The sequence below is a fragment of the Cupressus sempervirens genome, chromosome 11 (assembly GCF_028749045.1).
Source record: "Cupressus sempervirens isolate cs-2001-9-10 chromosome 11, ASM2874904v1, whole genome shotgun sequence".
NCBI classification, from domain to species: domain Eukaryota; kingdom Viridiplantae; phylum Streptophyta; class Pinopsida; order Cupressales; family Cupressaceae; genus Cupressus; species Cupressus sempervirens.
The window spans coordinates 527,294,866-527,309,826 of record NC_143128.1 but is presented as its reverse complement, the minus strand read 5'-3'; the positions used below and the strand labels follow the sequence as shown (position 1 = coordinate 527,309,826).

The 14,961-nt window shown below is 32.8% G+C and overlaps 1 protein-coding gene across 1 annotated transcript; it reads left to right on the top strand.

Annotated features, from left to right (window-relative positions):
• The first annotated feature begins 7,407 nt into the window (after nt 1–7,407).
• Nucleotides 7,408–8,606, top strand: LOC149530686 (auxin-responsive protein SAUR32-like). The gene has a single exon (XM_089810442.1). The coding sequence runs from the start codon at nt 7,904–7,906 to the stop codon at nt 8,357–8,359; it is 456 nt and encodes a 151-aa protein (XP_089666568.1). The 5' UTR covers nt 7,408–7,903; the 3' UTR covers nt 8,360–8,606.
• Nucleotides 8,607–14,961: the final 6,355 nt, after the last annotated feature.

Below are 14,961 nucleotides of genomic sequence, written 5' to 3'. Positions count from 1 at the left end.
AGAGGCTTTTCGTAATTGAAAAATTGTACATCTTTTAGGGAAGTCTAATATTCTAATTGGCAACTTTGCATAGTTTCCCCTAGTATTGGATAAGACACTATACACTGCACACTGAAATGTTCTTGCATTGTGGAATCAATTTGAAATAGTTGCAACCTTCCAAACCATATCTCACCAACAAGGGGCAACTCCTATTGTGATGCAATTTAAGTAGGCTTTGAAAAAACATACAAAACACCTATTCAACACAAGAGGATTGGGAGCCATTGGTGATTAGAACATAGTAACAACTCACAATTGAAGAAAATAAAGAATTAAATAATATGATTCACATATTTTCCACCAAAGATGTTGTCTGATTACATAATAGGAGAATGCTAAAATAACTAAACCATCCAATTTCCATAAATACTATAAATAATAGTCAGAGCAATCAAAATATTGTTCATACATGAAGAACAACTTGAAAACAATGTGTTGTTGTGTAGGGGTTAACGAATAATGCTTACAATCAGCATATGGACACAAAAGGCCTTGCCAATGGAGCACTGAGTGAAATTATTGAGATCATATATAGACATGGACCAAAGCTCTTGGATATCTCCATGTACGTGATAGCCAGAATTAACAACTATAATGGCCCAATTCAGAACTCATAAGACCCAAACATTGTTCAATATCACCAGTTACTCTTATAAACCAAAGGCAAATACCATAATCAATATGGCATGGGCTATTACGATTCAAGAATCCCAAGGTCTAACACTACATAAAGTAATTATTAATCTTGGAAAAGTAGAAAGACAAGGCCTGACATTCACAACCATATGAAGAATAAAATCATTGAATGACTTCACATTGAACCAACATTATCTTATGAAAGGTACTCAAGAATGTAGGACAATCCATACACTATTATTGGGAAGAAGTAAGAACAACATCTACAAGAACTATGTTGCATAAATTAAAGGTAATAGAATAGCTAAATTTTTAATACTAATCTAATCAAGCACAAATGTCTTCTTGAAACTATGTTTATTGCAGGAATGCTAATGATGATCATCTTGACAATGAATAAAGTTAAGATTTTTAGGTAGAATGATATAAAATACTACATCTACAAGAAACTTGTGTGATGACAATGAATAAAGACAGGATCATTAATTTGCATGAAAAATTGAAGTCTACAAATGGTAGAGAGACAAAGCGAGAGATTGAGAAAATGTACATTTCAAAATTAAATTTTCAATACCTATATACTTCACTTATATTGTTTGTATGATCATACTTCATTCTTTTGATTGGGTTAATGCCAGTACGCATTGTGTGCGTATGTAACAGCCAATATTGCAAATTTCACAATTGTAATTAAAAAGATTTTTGTAACTCTTTTTGATGTATTTCCATTATGTTTGAAATGTTGGTTTTAATTTGAAATGAAATAGAGCACTTAGGTAGGAGTGAATAGACATTTTTAAACATTTAAAAGTTGCATTACAATACATGGAAAAAAAAAGATTATAGACTTTTGGGAATTTTGTTAATAAAGATTATTTGTTGTAACAATAATGTGTGACCTACTAGTAAGAATGGGCATAGCTGGCTATAATAAACTACAAATTAATCTAATTTACAAGAAAGATAAAAAATATTTTCACTTTTTAGTTAATTATCTTAGTATGCTTCCAATTCAAAACTTTTAAAAATTAAGACTCTGAACCAAGTAAGCAAGTTCACAACCACTTGGGAATCAGGCTCATAGATAATTTTGTGCCATCCCCTCAAAAATCATTGTTCAACAACATGTAAAATGGCCAGTGCTTCCATTAGATTGTTAGTATGACAACCCTTATGCACCGAGGAAAGGAATTGGACAACGCCAAAGCTACAATGAGCCACTCCCCTAATGTAGCAGGACTTGGATTCCCTCGAGAAGAACCATTGATGTTTATTTTTAAAACTCCAGGTGGAGGAGTCGTCCAATGCCCCTTACAATTCACCCATCACTTCATTTGTCGCCTATGATGTCTAGATAGACCATCAAACCATTGCACCTCATCTAATTCAAACACTAGTTTAATCAACTTTTTTTAATAAAAAATAAATAAAAATTTTCCAAGTGTTTGTTTCATGCTCATTATGCTAGTCCAATGTGTTACTATTTCGTTGCATTCTCTTGATTGCCTTATTATTATAATTATTATAATTTATGTTATTTCTATATCTTTAATTAAATAAAATAAAGATAAAAGAAAACTTTTCAAAATTTTATCTTAATCTATTAAGGAAGCACGACCATATAATAATGAAGGAACATTCAAACCCCAAGAAAAGCGAATTCTCCACTCATTTCACATATGGTACATTGAAACAAGAGAAATTTTAATAACCTAAGTGTAAGGTGCAGATTCATTCCCCATAGCTTGGAGTGCATGTACACCGGACATAGAGTTACGACAATTCTGATGGGTTAGCCCAACATATTGAGGAGGCTTTTGACTTAGCACACCTTTACTTTTTTTCCACAATTCAAATTTAATTTAAAAAGAGACTCCACCGATGTGCTTGCCGTCTACTACTGTACGTCAACCTTCATCACATATCATTCTACATTTGAAACCTTTTAACTCATTATTTACGGACAGCGATTAAGTAATAAGTACCACGTTTACTTCGTAATCCACTTTATTATTATTTTAAAAGGGTAGTCATCGAATCTAGAACAGTGTAAAGGAAGTCCTCTGCCGATTGTATTGGCTCGTTCGTTATGATTACCCTGCCATATATTAAAGTAATGTTTTATTACGACCATCCAAAGTATCCATATTCGAATAGGATAAGCTTTAGAAGCTTACTATATACCTAAGTAATTTTGTTTGTTAGGGAATCTTAACGATGAGGAGACTATGGGATCTTAAGTCATCCACAATTTTTTCTAGATAGCAGTTGTTCAATTGTGAATCTTTTCCTTTAAGATCTTAGTAGTGTGAAATTTTAAGATTTCTTTAATACCTTAGAAGTGTGCGAAATTTTATCAGAATTCTTCTATTGATCACAAATATTCTAAAGATAGTGGAGCATTTAGTTTCAACTATCTTCCCATACTTCTGTGTGGACCACTCCTCTCTACATGTGACACCTAAGATGACGAGACCCGATATTTAGTGTTAGTACACCTAAGCAATCAACCTTTACCTTTTACTTTTTAATCTATGCTTTCAAGGATAGTTTCTTTTTGCTTTCTCGATAATTTATGGATAAAATCATTGTTGCTTAGTTTTTGAGCTAACTAAAAAATATCTTTGTTTTTTCTTTTCAGTTTTATTTATTTTTTCTCTTTGATTCTTTACTGTAACATCTTTATATTTTCATTCATTTGCAAGTCAACGAAACTATTTTCCATCTTATTCTTGTTCTAAAATTTGTCTATATATATAAATTGAAGGAAGACACCAATAGTTTAGGGATTAGGAATTGCATTTTGCGTCATCTTAATATTCTTTTGGATGTTGGAGCTTTGATTATGAATCTTTATCAAGATATTGTTAGTGTTGTGAAGTCTTGCTTTCTCAAAGAATTGGTTTATCCAATCAACCTTCATGTGTTTCATATTAACCACAAATATTGTGATAAGTTGTACACACATATAAGATTGTTCTTTTATTTCTACTATATGCATAATTACATGTCCTTTATTCCCAAACTTTTGTAGGCCATCCATCATGTGTTTGACACTCAAGATGACAAAACCTTTGAACTTTAGGGTGGATATAATCTTAGAATCTTAGGATACTTATAATCTTGAATTGAATTGAATTGAAGAGACTAACAATCTAAGGGATCAATAATTACATTTTTAGTCATCTTTAAGTTCTTCAAGATGCAACTCTTTGATTATGATTCTTTAACAAGAAACCAACAATGTTTTGAAGTTGTTTTCTCAAAAAAGTTGGTTTAGATCACAACCAACTCTCAAGTTGTTCTAATGTTGACTATGCCTACCATTAGAGACATTAAGTTTTCACAATCCATGCGTACTGAATCAAATTGTTTCTAAATTCAATTGCATGCAAAAATAGGACACGATCAAATCTAGAAAGAATTTGATTATATGCATACCATGATCAGCAACACACTCAAAGGTAAAGTATCATTAGCTTCAACTATCTCTTTATTATAAAAAATACATATTCTTTCCGTCCAAATCTCTTTAAAGAATTGGACATCACCAGAGCTACAACGAGCCACTCCCCCAATGCAAAAGGACCTGGATTCCCTTGGGAAGAACCATCGATGTTAACTTTTAGAACTCCAAGTGGAGGAGTCCAATGCCCCTCACAATTCACTGTCGCTTTATCTATTGCCTATGATGTCTAGGAAGACCATGGAACCATTACACCTCATCTAATTCAAACACTAGTTTAATCAACTTTTTTTTAATAAAAAGTAAATAAAAAATTTACTAAGTGTTTGTTTCACGCTCATTATGCTAGTCCACAAAATGAAGGTGTTACTATTTCGTTGCATTCTCTTGAGTGTCTTATTATTATAATTATTATAATTTATGTTCTTTCTATATCTTTAATTAAATAAAATAAAAAGAAAAGACAACTTTTCAAAGTTATATCTTCATCTATTAAGAAAGCAAGACCATATAATAATGAAGGAACATTCAAACTTCAAGAAAAGCTAATTCTTCACTCTCATTTCACATATGATATTTCTATATCTTTAATTAAATCAAATAAAAACAAAAGACAACTTTTTAAAGTTATATCTTCATCTAATAAAGAAGCACGGCCATATAATAATAATAAAGGAACATTCAAACCCGAAGAAAAGCGAATTCTCCACTCTCATTTCACATATGGTATATTGAAACAAGAGAAATTTTAATAACCAAAGTGTAAGGTGCAGATTCATTCCCCATAGCTTGGAGTGCATGTACACCGGACATAGAGTTGCGGAGCCCCTTTGGAACAATTCTGATGGGTAAGCCCAACATATTGAGGAAGCTTTTGACTTAGCACACCTTATAACTTTCTTTTTTTTCACAATTCAAATTTAATTTAAAAATAGACTCCACCGCTGTACGTCAACCTTCACCACAAATCATTCTACATTTGAAACCTTTTAACAGAATATTTACCGACGGCTATTAAGTACCACGTTTAATTCGCAGTCCATTTTATTATTATTTTAAAAGGGTAGTCATCGAATCTAGAGCAGTGTAAAGGATATCCTCTGCCGATTGTATTCGCTCGTTCGTTATGATTGCTCATAATTACCCTGCCAGATATTAAAGTAATGTTTTACTACGACCATCCAAAGTGTTCGTATTAGGATAGGATAAGCTTTAGAAGCTTACGGTGTACGTAATTTTGTTTGTTAGGCTTTGTTTGGTTCGGAAGATGAATTTGTCGCATAATCAGGTTATCTTATAATCAGGTTTTCGAAAACCTGGTGTTGTGGTTTGAAAAGACAATGGTCCGTTTGGTTGACATGGAAGATGAATATACCGTGGACCCGACAATATTATTTTAAAAACTGTCATAAAATTCAAAATCTGGGTTTAATTTCGAATTTCACCTTTTTATTGGAAGAAACATCTTTCAATTTTTGACCAAAATTGGAAGATGAAATTGAAAACCAGGTTATAATTTTAACCAACCAAACGCCCATTTTTTTTGCAAAACCTGGTTTTAACCCTGATAACCCGATTTTGGCCCTCATCTTCCACCAACCAAACAGGACCTTAGGGAATGTTAACGATTAGGAGACTGTGGGATCTTAAGTTATCCACAAATTTTTTTAGATGGCAGTTGTTCAATTATGAATATTTTCCTTTAAGATCTTAGAAGTGTGTGAAATTTTGGTCTATAGAAAGTTTGTTTAGACAAGATTATTCAAATTGTTCTTATATTGACCACAAATAATTAGTTTCGACTATCTTCCCAAACTTCTCACTCCTCTCTACATGTGACATCTAAGATGATGAGACCCGGTACTTAGTGTTAGCACAAACAAGCAATCAACCTTTATCTTTTGCTTTTTAATCTACACTTTCAAGGATAGTTTCTTTTTGCATCTTGTTTTCTCGGTAATTTACAGATAAAATCATTGTTGCTTAGTTTTTGAGCCAACTAAAGAATATCTCTTTTTTTTCTTTTCAGTTTTATTCATTTGTTATCTTTGTTTCTTTACTATTACATCTTTGTAATTTCATTCATTTGTAAGTCAATGAAACTATTTTTCATCTTATTCATGTTCTACATTTTGTCTATGTATATAAATTGAAGGAAGACACCAATAGTCTAGGGATCAGGAATTGCATTTTACATCATCTTAATATTCTTTTGGATGTTGGAGCTTTGCTTATGAATCTTTATCAAGATTTTGTCACTATTGTGAAGTCTTGCTTTCTCAAAGAATCAGTTTATACAATCAACCTTCACATGTTCTCATATTAATCACAAATATTGTGATAAGTTGTACACACATATAAGAGTGTTCTTTTATTTCAACTATATATGCAATTACATGTTCTTTCTTCCCAAACTTTTGTAGGCCATCCATCCCGTGTCTGACACTTAGATGACAAAACCTAGTACTTTGAACTTTAGGGTGGATATAATCTTAGAAACGAAGAGACCAACAATTTAAGGGGTCAATAATTACAATTTTAGTCATCTTTAAGTTCTTCAAGATGCAACCCTTTGATTATAATTCTTGAACAAGAAATCAACAATGTTGTGAAGTTGTTTTCTCAAAAAGTTGGTTTAGACAACCAACTCTCAAGTTGTTCTCATATTTGACTATGCATACCATTACATACATTAACTTTCACAATCCATGAGTATTGAATCATATTGTTTTTAAAATCAATTGTATGTCAAAAATAGGACACGGTCAAATCCAGAAATAATTTGATTATATGCGTACCATGATCAGCAACGCATTCAAAGATAAAGTGTCATTAGCTTCAACTATCACTTTATTATAGAAAATACACATTCTTTCCTTCCAAATCTCTTTTAAAGACCACCCATCACTTTCAAACCTCTTTAAAGACCATCCATCTACACGACTTAAACCTATTCTTAAATATTATCTCATAAGCTTACTCTAGGAAATTAATCTCCATTTTTCCAGGCACAAAATCTATTAATAAACTCGTCCTTGACATGTGAATAGAAGAATTGGGCACTTCGGAGTGGAATACACCAAGGCTTGCTTGAGTTGCTTGTAATGATGTTTAAGCAAAAGAAAAAGAAAAAGTTTAGCAAGCATATAATATCACAAAACGCTTTAAGTGTGGACAAGGACAGTTGGGTTTGAACGGTTGACAAACGGCTATGGTTTGGTAAAAGAATAATTAATAAAAACTAGTCCCCTATTGCCGCCCTTGTTCTTTACACTTCCGGAGGCTTCGAAGGCCATTTTACAATTTGTGAGGCGCGGCGCGTATGGATGACTTCAAACATACGTCTACATTACACAAACAACTCCTATAAATAGGGATCTCCGCTCCTTCGCCCATTCTCCCATCGCTTTATTTCTTCTGTGCATTGCAAATATTTGTTCTGAGCGTTGCAAATATTTTCTTGAGCTTCTGTTTTCAGTGCAGAGTTTGAAAGATCGGATCGGGTGCAAAGTTAGGGTTTATGTTTGTTTGTTTCAGATTTCATATATGTAAAATTTGTGTAGTCTGGTAGGAATCTTTATCATGTCCAATATCCCTAGATCTTTGTGTGACTTGTGTCTCAGTGAGTTCACGCTCGCTATTTCCGTTGCAGATCCTTGGCCATTCTCTAGCACAACAAAAATCTTCTCTTACAAGGGCTGCATCTTCCTTTAACGAGCCGTAAGATTGCTGTGTATTAGGGTTTGATTGTTAATTTGTATGGAAAAGGGTGCTCTAGGCTCAAATTCTGGTTGTAGCGATAACATAAATCGATCCGGCTCTCCAAATAGTCAGGATTCAGGGAAAGGCCATAAGAGTCACGGTCATCACTTTCATCTGCCGCATCTAGGCAAGATGCATCATTCTTTGCACCTTCCTCACTTTCCTTTGCATTTAAGTTTCAGGAAAGGGGAAGAATTTTACAAGGATGTTCCCAAGGGCTGCCTCGCGGTTTATGTTGGACAGGGCGAACAGCAGCAGCGATTCATTATACCGGTGGTTTACATAAATCACCCGCTCTTCGAGAAGCTTCTCAAGGAAGCCGAGGAGGAATATGGATTTGAACAGAAGGGCACGATTACTATTCCGTGCCAGGTCTCGGTTTTCCAGTATGTGCAGGACCTAATTGACAGGGAGCAACATGAATCTCACGGCCATGGCGGCTGCTTTCGTTGAGGAGAATGAAGTTTCATTTGCCGCCGGATTGGAGATGGAGACTTCATCTGCCTTAATGTTCTCTGGTCATAAGGTTATGCAGTATTGTTTATTCAATTGAGTGGATGATGATGGCGATAAATTTTAACATTCTTTAGGTTTTTATAAGCTCTGTAGCCCCTATTATGGGATATCTTTCACTATTCTGTTACTATTGTGAAATACAATATTTATTCTGATATTAATGTGATGCAATGACAGTTGTAGATTTTGTTGTTTTCATTCTTGTTACGCGTTAGGAGCAGGCTGTTTTTCACTATTGATGTCAATTATGATGATCTATTATTATTGTGCGTTACGATCAGATTGAGTTTCACAGTTTCGTTTTGGAATTCTTCTTTACTGTGTTTTTTTTTTAAGTTTGAGATACAAGATTGATTCTGATATTAATGCGATGTAATGACAATTGTAGATTTTCTTGTTTTCATTCTTGTTAGTCGTTACGAACAGGCTGTTTTTCACAATTGATGTCAATTCAATCATGAACGGTGATCTATTGTTATTGTGCGTTCCGATCAGATTGAGTTTCCCAGTTGATTATGAAATTCTTCTTTACTGTGCATTTTCTTTAAGTTAGAGATTCTTAACCTAGAAATTAGAGAACAAGAGTTTAGTTTAATCTGACGACTTCTTACAACTAAAAGAAGCAAGCTTAGGAGAAAAATAATTCTGATATTAATGTGATGTAATGACAATTGTAGATTTTCTTGTTTTCATTCTTGTTACTCGTTACGAACAGGCTGTTTTTCACAATTGATGTCAATTCAATCATGAACGGTGATCTATTGTTATTGTGCGTTCCGATCAGATTGAGTTTCACAGTTGATTATGAAATTCTTCTTTCCTTTGCATTTTCTTTAAGTTAGAGATTCTTAACCTAGAAATTAGAGAACAAGAGTTTAGTTTAATCTGACGACTTCTTACAACCAAAAGAAGCAAGCTTAGGAGAAAAATAATTCATGACTTTCCTATCTGAAATATTCTCAGAGACCAAAAAATAAATTAAAAAATAGATTTGCATTGTCAAAACTCAATAATCTGGAAATCCTGTCTGTGGTTTTCCAATTTACCAATACGCCTTATAATCACTTATGTTACACACCTGATTTAATGCTTATCTCATAGAAGTAAATATTCTAGAACCAGTTAAATAGTTGAATTAATTTGATGTATTTAAATAATTATTCTTAGCACCAGTTTCATATATATATATTGAATAATGTGATGTTATAATAATATATATAAATCTAACTATAAAGACTGTTCAGGATTACAATATTAATTAAAATATAATAAATAATCTAAAGTGGCATATAAAATTGTTTCACTGAGTTAGTATATGGTTGATTTTAAATGATTAATTTATTTAAATTCAAACTGATGTATAAATGAAAAAATAATGGCCTATCATTTATGGTAATAAAATTATAAATGTATAAAGAATTAGACTAATTTTTCATACACAAAAAATAATAATATATGTAATACAATTATACTATTATTTTTCAAATTTCTTTTATATCAATAATAATTAAATTACTTTCTAAATTTCTTTTTAAAACAATTCAATTTCTAAAAATCATTTTGAAAATACATTCTATAAGCGTTAAAATTATGATTTTATTATTGTACTTCAAAATTAACAATAAACCTTGGGGAACATCATTATATTGTCTTAAAAAAGTAGCCTTCTACAGATAGATAGGTGAGATGTTCTCCATAATTTGGTTGCCCCATTCAACTAAAGTGAAATGCACGAATTTTCCTGTTATGTGGTGAGTGCGCAAGAAGGGCCCATAACATTACTGGGGATATCAACCTACTCCATCTAATGTAAATTTGATAGATAGATAGGTGTCTTTTGGTTGGCTTAAATTTGGTTTAATAAACGTCAGGGTGAGGTAGTGGTGAGGGCACTTGATGTAAAGTCGTCGTCCGCGTGGGGTCACATTTAGTGAGTATTAGTGGGGTTAGAAAAAAATCAATTTGTTTTGTCCCTAGACTGGGGCCAACCTTGCGTGACATATTCAACTTTTATGTTGGGCTGTTTAGACTTTTTCTTTCCGTGTGTCATTTATTTATTCGGGTGTCCCTCTTCGTACGCTCTTACATGTGCCGCAAAGGACGCGATGTACTAGGAATGCGCTACTGAAATGTAACCCTTATTAATGCTGGTTTCCTCTTGCAAGGATATCTTATGAATATTGCTGAGAGAGTGTTTCATGTGGTCATAGAACAAGGGAATAAAAAAATTTTGTTGCAACAAGCGAATAAGATTTTTGCTTGGAAGCTTTTCACAAGTTGTGTGTCCACAATTCCATTACGTCCCTCTCACTAAATAATGGTTTAAACAACCACCACCACCACCACCACCACCACCACCATCATAATAATAATAAAGTCTACTCTAGGTGAAGGAATAAGGTTGAGAGTATTTTAAAACAATTGATTGAGAATATTGGTATTTTAATTTTCGAGATCTTATGCGAGAGGTGAATCTAAGTATAATTCTTATAATCTTTAGTTTGCACATTTTGTTAGTAAAATAAATAAGCACATTTTGGTAGTAAAGTAAATAAGTGGATGGAGCTTATAATCATTATGAATCACATAACGATGTTATTTATCACATTGATAAAAATCTTCACACAATTATATTTAGAATATATTTATTAAAATTTGTTCCTTTCAACAATTCAATAGTATTGTATATTATTTAAATTGAAAAATACATACATATATGTATGTACGTATGGTGAAAGTTAAATAAGATATTTTAATGATTTTAAAATAAAAATAATAATTGAAATGTTGATGTTTGTAGCTTTATTTGAATAAACTACATCAATATGTATATATGTATACACACATACGTACATATAACTAAAAGATTCTAATTATGTTAACGGACATACATGTTCCATGAAGGGATATGTCTATTCTCTCGTTCTCTAATAAATATAAGAGGTGGTTGCAATTGGAAGATACATACCAAATGAATGGCAGTGCTTAGTACATTTGCAACGATCCCAGAAAATCAACAAGAAAGTGTTGTTAAATGGTTGATGGGTAAAAATATACATAGTTTCATTGTGAACTAATGCATATTATTTTTATTATCTTTTTTCAAAGTGATATGTGAGTTACATAGTGGACAAGGCTATAAATACTTGTCTATTCACCATTCATTTTATAGTACCTTCAAGTACATTTGTTTCCATATTTAGGTGTATAATCACTTGATGAATGTAGTTGAAAGTTTAATGCTTCATTGTCTCAATTCATTATTTGATGAATGTAGTTGAAAGTTTAATGCTTCATTGTCTCAATTCACTATGTAGGCAACCAAAATGTGTTGCATTATGTGAATGATCTTATTTATTAATTTATTTTGAAGAAAAAATCATGCATTAAATGTGTACAATTTTATTGTTTTCTTTAGAATTGATAGCTATTACATGTAATAATATTAACATAAATGCAAGAGCCTACAACACAAAGGTAAATTGCGAACCTCTTATCTAGGAGGTCTTGGGTTCGAATATACTTGATAATAATAATTAATCAAAACACATAATAATTAATCTTTCCTTTGGCCTCTTATTGATAAAAATAATAATAATATTAACATAAAATTCTAACAATAAATATAATAGTAGTGATATAATTTCACACACACACACCCACCCACCCACAAAGAGATAAAGATAGAGAGTGTGAGGTGTACACGCATGTGCATATATAGCTTATGCATGGAGTTAATAAACATAGTTGGGATTTAGGAACCAATACAAAAAAAGGATTTATCCCTTGAATGCTAGTGGTGAACTGTTAATCTTGTTATGGGTTTGACAAAGTCGTGACAAAACACTTAGTCATTATCTAGCATAATTGGTTGGTCATCATTGTGACCGAGTCATTACTAAGGCTTAGTGAATAGTGCAAGCTAAGTGAATAGAGCATGTCGAGCATAAGTGTCCATACAATACATGTTGAGTGATATGACAAGAAGTATGTGCCAAGTCACTTAGGTGCCAAGCAAACAATCTATGTCGAGCAGTCAGTATGTGTCAAGTGATTTAGGAGTTGAGCAAACAGTATGTGTTGAGCCTTTTAGGAGTTGAGCAAACAATAGAGAGCACCCTTTAGGTTGAGCATCAAAACCTATTGATGCTAAGTAATTAGTCATTGGCATAGAAGTTTGTAATGGCACAAAATCCTATATAAACCATTTTTAGCCAACATGAACATTAGTATTCAATATTAAGAGATAAGGATCAAGTCATATCACGCATTCCTATGTGACCCATGCAGTAAATCAGAAAAGGGAAGCATTAAGCAGGAATAGATATCAACCAAAGCCGTTGATTATTACCTAAGATCGTCTCCAAATGCCTATTTAAAGAGGTAAACCCTAACAGGGAGTATAGCAAAGATAGAGATATGAAGAGGAGTATCATGTGTGAAAGGAGGCATGGAGAAGATGCTTAATTAAAGGATCAGTATTGTAGAACCAGTTGATGAGAACATAACCAGCTGAGAAGATAAGCAACGAAGGATTAGAGAAAAGGGATTTGATCAAGAGGATCAATATATAATCGGTAAAGAGGAGATCTAACATCTAGTAGAAGGGTGCTAATCGAAGGATTAGGTAGTGAATCATTTTGACAGCTGATACATGGTAAATCTCTTAACAGATTAGTCCTAACAGACTTTTTTAAATCTCCTAATAGAGTGCTTACTTAATTGTGAGTTTAAATCCTTTAGTCAAGGTGAGACAAAACAGTCTCTGTAATCCTTTCATAGGGTAAACATTTCATAGAGTAGATCATAGCTTATGATCAAAACTTTGTAGCCATAATTGGCCACACTTTATTGCTACAGTAGTGAAGATTTGTGGGTGTCATCCCCACCCCAGTTTTACCTTCTCCTTGGAGGGTTTCTGGGTAGCCTTGAAATCTTTTTTGTTATGCGTTGATTTACATTATGCTATGGATGTGATGTATGCTTACATATTTTAGTTTATATGCTAAGTTATGAGATGGATGAATGGTGAAATATTTTATGGTAAAAGTTTTAAGTACTGATTCACCCCCACCTCAGAACTTACTTTCCCATCTATATTTCCAACAATTGGTATTCAAAGCCTTGTTCTTTAGAGAGTAAAGTTGGATAGCTTGAGAGGAAAGATCTTGAAGATGGAAGTCTACAAATTGGGAAAGACCATTGAGAACCAGAAGATTGAAATACAACTTGCCCTACATCAATTGAAGGAAGAAAGAAATGAACTACAACAATCATCAAAGACAATAAAGGATTTGGCCATTCATCAAAATGACACTCAATATCAAGAATAAGACACTACATGACTATTTGAAGACAAGAATTCTAGAGAATTTGATGTAACAATTAGAGATCTAGTGGAAAAGAACAGTGCCCTAAGTGAAGAAGTCAGGAATCTAAAAAGGGAACAAGAAGCTCAATCAGTTATGTTGTGTGAGATATTTGAACTGAAAAAGAAAGATGTGGAAGATAAAGTCATGATTGAAGGGGATAAAAGATTATTGGCAAACAAACTTGAGGAGAAGTCATCAGATGTGCAAAAACTTGCAAACATGCAAATGGACACAATGAATCAACTGATGATTATAAATCAAGAATTGAATAGGAAAGGCATTGAGATTACAACTTTAAAATCACAAAATGACCTACTGTAGAACGAATTGAAAGCATAAAAGGAATTCATTGAAAGGCTTAATACGCCTAGTAAATCCATAAAGTACTTTGAAAAACTAATGAACACACCAAGAATAAGTGATGATATTGCTAGATTGGGATATTCTACTACTGAGAAAGGAGAATCATCTAAAAGTGGTGAACAAAAGAATAACAAGCGAAATACCAAAAAACCCACTTGTCATCATTATGGAAAAATAGGTCACACAACAAATGTCTGCAAAAATAACACTGGCAATCAGAATACCCTACGTAGAAATACCAAGGACACTGTTACAACTACAAGAAGCAAGGACATCAGACACATAAATACAGGACCAAGACCATCAATAGTCAAAAATTTGAAGGATATTGTTACAATTGTCAGAAGTATGGACACAAAGCATATGAATGCATATAATCCAAACCTAAGTAGACTTCAAACAAACAAAGGTACACCATCATGAAAACTCTTACTATTGGGATTACAATACAAGTTATAGTTATCACTATTGCGAAGAATATGGTCATGTTACTAAAAATTGCATAAGGAAACACTTCAGAGGAAATTACAAAAGATGGTTGAATGAGATTGTATGTTTCAATTGTCTTAAGGTTGGTCATGTTAGAAGAAACTGCCCAACTCGATAGCCTGCACTGAGCGATGAATTCAACAAGGAAAAGGAAAGGTAGATGATGAAAAGGTAAAGATGTAGATGAACAAGACATGGAAAAAGAAGGAAGATTGTAGTACATCAAGCCTAGATAAGGTCACTTTGTCTAATGGATTAGGTGATCACATCACCCTTAACTAGGCAATCAAAGCCATGTATGAAACTGACATTTTG